At 44.6% G+C, this 4,624-nt stretch overlaps 1 protein-coding gene across 1 annotated transcript; it reads right to left on the minus strand.

Annotated features, from left to right (window-relative positions):
- Window positions 1-1,843: 1,843 nt before the first annotated feature.
- LOC123407840 (histone H3.2) lies at window positions 1,844-2,453 on the minus strand. Its single transcript, XM_045101068.1, has one exon. It carries the CDS (start codon window positions 2,422-2,424, stop codon window positions 2,014-2,016), a length of 411 nt encoding a protein of 136 aa, XP_044957003.1. The 5' UTR covers window positions 2,425-2,453; the 3' UTR covers window positions 1,844-2,013.
- Between the last annotated feature and the right edge of the window lie 2,171 nt (window positions 2,454-4,624).

Consider the following 4,624-nt stretch of genomic DNA (forward strand, 5'->3'; position numbering starts at 1 on the left):
GATTGTAATCCTGAACAACGTTGTCTTATCAGGTTTTTGGAAATGAAAATCAGGGGCGACTGCTCCTCATCAATTCGGAAAGGAAAGAAAAGAATTCAATGTGCTAATCAACAAGTACTTCCTTCATTCTTAAATATAAGACCTTTTAAAGATTGTGTATGTAAAATACGTAGTTCGTAGTAAAATCACTAAAAGATCTTATATTTAGTAAAGGAGAAGTAACATATTTCTAAGGCCTTTGATCAGCCCAACTGACAGCAAAGGGAGCATACGCGAGGTGATCGAAATTTCAGTGCAGTTCCTGAGCATTCCCCTTCTTGTCTCTCGAAAAAATGAGCATCCCCCTCCGCTCATCGCCTCTCCATGGCGGCATTGGAAATTCGCCTACCTCCAATCTTCACTGTATATGCGTTTAAGTAGCTCTAGTGGCATCTGTAGATGTATGCAGAATGGCAGTGGTATTTTTGAAAAGACGAAAGCTGCAGTGGCATCTATCTAGTTAACCCCAAAACAAAACAAAACAAAACAAAAGAATCGAAACAAGCAAGTCTGAGCAAGTGCTGACATGATCCTGAGGTCCTGGTTTGTGCATCAGAATTGATTGTTGTGCTGTGTCAAGAAAAATATAGTACATGCCAAGATCTGTGTGCGGGCAACAAAATTTCTGCAACCACAAGTCTCGGTGATTCGCGCAACTCTGAATCTGGAACAGACAGCAGACCAGCCACGCTGCTTTTCATAAATCTCTTCAGATACCACATTGAAAGATATGGATGATGGATCTGATTGCATAACAGGGGAAAACAGTTTTCAGTGAAGTAATGGAGCTTCACGATGAAACTGGTATGCTGAAATATTTGTCAGTCCATATGCGCAAACCTCTCTTTCGCAGCTGTTGTTGAAGCTCCTGTGTTACCTGACCACTACCTCCTGATGAAGCCGGGCCTTGCAACATTCGAACAAACTAGAATAAGGCTATGCAGATGAATATTTATTCATTCCACTTCTTTATTTTTATTTTTGTTTTGCGAGTTTGCTGTCAGTTTCTATGCAATGCCAAAAGGAATGTTCTGCAATTACAACACGCTCAAGCCAGAGTTTTCCTGCTGAACAATCATTCTATATTGATTTGCATTTTACTGTCCAATCTTTTGATGCCTACGAGTCCTCGCTTGACAAATCCTTGGCTTCTGATCTGGAAGAAAGGGAAACGAGCATTAGACTGAACTCATACACTTACTAAACTTACTGTGACTTTGCTTGTACTACTACTTCATAAAGAACATACCTGCGGACAGACTCAACACTATAGTGAATGTGCTGTTTATCAAAAGCATGTGCAAAAATGCAGGCTCCTTGTATTGTTTTGATTTTGCATCCAATTTAGTGCTTAGTACTCATGGTTACACAAGCCAGCTCAGGACCTACTCCATCTTTCCATTTGAATTCCTGAAAGAGCTGTTTCAGAATTGATTGGTAGCTGCACAAGAAAGTAGCAGATTGTCATTTCTGCATACATATTATTATAACCGAATCTGCAGCAAGTAGTGAATCTGCAGCAAGTAGCAGATCTGTTTAGACGATCAAATGTGTAGGGGATTACTAATTGCTCAAAACAGAACAACAGATCTGCAATTTCACTTGACCTGGATGTGCTCCTAAACTGTACAGACCAACAGTTCCAGCCAGAGAATCCAGGAACAAAATCCCCAAGAAATTCGTAGTTGCAGGCTTGCAGCAACCAAACAGGGGATTTGATTCTTACACACAGTGAACCCACCTAGTCGGACCAGCACGCACAAGATCTAACTGCACAGAAAAGGTAGAACAACGTGGGCGGATCTATCATAAAAGATGCTTCATTTCCATTTATCAAACCAGAGGTTTGAACATTTGATGGCATCCATCGGACATACAAGCAGGGGAAACAACAAGAGGAGCAAACAACTACAGAGTCATAAACATCTAGCAGGATTCAGGCGCAGCTGACACATCACAGGGCGCATGCAGAGCCTAGGCGCGCTCCCCGCGGATGCGGCGGGCGAGCTGGATGTCCTTGGGCATGATGGTGACGCGCTTGGCGTGGATGGCGCAGAGGTTGGTGTCCTCGAAGAGCCCGACGAGGTAGGCCTCGGCGGCCTCCTGGAGGGCGGAGACGGCGGAGGACTGGAAGCGGAGGTCGGTCTTGAAGTCCTGGGCGATCTCCCGCACGAGGCGCTGGAAGGGGAGCTTGCGGATGAGCAGCTCCGTGCTCTTCTGGTACTTGCGGATCTCCCGGAGCGCGACGGTTCCCGGCCTGAAGCGGTGGGGTTTCTTGACGCCGCCGGTCGCCGGCGCCGACTTGCGCGCCGCCTTGGTCGCCAGCTGCTTCCTCGGCGCCTTGCCGCCGGTGGACTTGCGGGCAGTCTGCTTGGTGCGGGCCATTGGGATGGAGGAGGCGGCGGGGGAGGAAGGATCCGGCTGCTGCTACGCTCTGGTTGGTGTTTGGCGGTGGTGGATCGTGGAGGAGTGGAGGTGGATTTTAAAGGGGATCGGGGGATGCTCTGCGGTTTGCACGCGATGATTTGGCAATTCGGGTTTCGGCCAGGCGGGACGGGCGGCGGATGGTGGGTGGGTGGGACGGGCGCCGTCGGATCGTGGGAGAATGGACGGTATGGACTCGGGTTGGCGGCCGTCGCGCGGATCGCGATCCGTGTGCCTGGTGAGCGCCCCTGCTGTGCTGGTTCCATGGCAAGAAAAAAAATACCAAGAATTTTTGGAGAATCGAAAGTCGTTAGAAACAAGGAGAATAATCTAAATTCCAGCAAGCGAATTTATTTAATTAATAATCATATCCTTTATAATGAGAGGAACCAAGATATCTGAAGGTTGACCATGCAACATCCCTGATTCCTGCCTAAAAAAACTAAAACGAGCAAGAACATAGGCACACTCGTTTGCTTCCCTCGCACAATGATTTAAGGTCGCCTCGCCAAAATAACAGATCAACTTTTGGCAATTATCACTGTAAGTGATAACTGTTCCCGAAGCTCGGTACTTCGACAGGTTCATAATAGCTTCGACTAAAAATAGCACTAGCTGGTTCCATGGCAAGAAAAAAAAATACCAAGAATTTCTGGAGAATTAATGCTTGTTAAAAATAAAGAAAATAATCTAAATTCCAGCAATTTAGAAGAATAGCGAATTTATTTAATTAATAATCATATCCTTTTTAATAAGAGGGACCAAGAAATCTCAAGCTTTATCACGCAACACCCCTTCCTGCCTCAAAAAACTAAAATGAGCAAGAACATAGGCACACTCTGTTTGCTTCCCTCGCACAATGATTTATGGTCGCCTCGCCAAAAGAACTCATCAACTTTTGACAATTACCAATGATAAGTGATAATTGTTCCCGAAGCTCAATACTTTGACAAGTTCATAATGGCTTCGACAATCTTCATAGAGTGACTCTCGATCGATATATACCAAGCTTTTCAGCAAAACCAGTCCTAGTAACACTGCAAATGCATTCATCGTAGGCTCATCGAGTGCATGTCGTTTTAATTCCATTGTGGTAACAATGAAGCCTCCTTTTGAGTCGCGTACAAATGCACGACACACACGTGCATCCGAATCCACAAAGAAGGAAACATCAACATTTAGTTTAATACAGCCCAAAGCCGGCCTAGACCAGCTAATTTGTCGTGTTGTAAACGACTTCTTATCCACAACACATTTAGCAACAACGACTATAATTTGTAATGTTGATTGTGTTGTTGTAATAATCCTCTCCTCATGCGCCACTTGACGATGTTCGCACCAGATATACCAGCATGCCACCATCCCCACTGCATTCTCCCCCGGGGAACACAACACCTCCCGATAAACTGAAGCATATAATCTCATCAAGAATCATTGACCCACATATGTATTGTGCTTCAAGTGCCACCACCTCCTCTCCTAAACCAAATTCCGACCAGATCTCCTAAGCTCATTGGCAAATAAACAACATACTATTAAGGTATTCAGGGTCTACTTTACACACCGTTATGTCACCGAAATCTTCACATGTTTGTTCGCCAGGTACAATAGCAGGGCACAATTTCATGGAGACTTCGCCAAATAAAAACATGCACCTTGGGGGATCTTCAAATCCCATAGTAACTTCCACACCCGATGTATGTAGCAGATTTGCAAAATCCTTCGATGTGAATAGGCCAAAAAAATTCATGTAACAACTGAACATCTCACTCGCCTGTACTGGGATCAATAAGATCCTACACCGCAACGACGGGTCGTCACAAGCCTATCATGGGCCGCAAGGATCCATATATCAGACCAAATCTTGTTACTTTCCCCCGTTGTGTGATCTCGAAATAGAACCCAACCTTAGGGTTTACAGTCCTAACATGATACTACACCATGTAAACGAGGACTCTTTTTTTAGCTCAACCTTGAAAAGGTCCCCATCCACATAATATTTCTGGAGAATCGATAGTCGTCAGAAATAAGGAGAATAATCTAAATTCCAGCAAGCGAATTTATTTAATTAATAATCATATCCTTTATAATGAGAGGAACCAAGAAATCTGAAGGTTGACCATGCAACATCCCTGATTCCTGCATGAAAAAACTAAAACAA

Source organism: Hordeum vulgare, chromosome 7H (genome assembly GCF_904849725.1).
Source record: "Hordeum vulgare subsp. vulgare chromosome 7H, MorexV3_pseudomolecules_assembly, whole genome shotgun sequence".
Taxonomy (NCBI): Eukaryota; Viridiplantae; Streptophyta; class Magnoliopsida; order Poales; family Poaceae; genus Hordeum; species Hordeum vulgare.

Excerpts from the sequence above, each read along its gene's own strand:
- LOC123407840 (XM_045101068.1), bottom strand. The coding sequence starts at position 2,424 with ATGGCCCGCACCAAGCAGACTGCCCGCAAGTCCACCGGCGGCAAGGCG.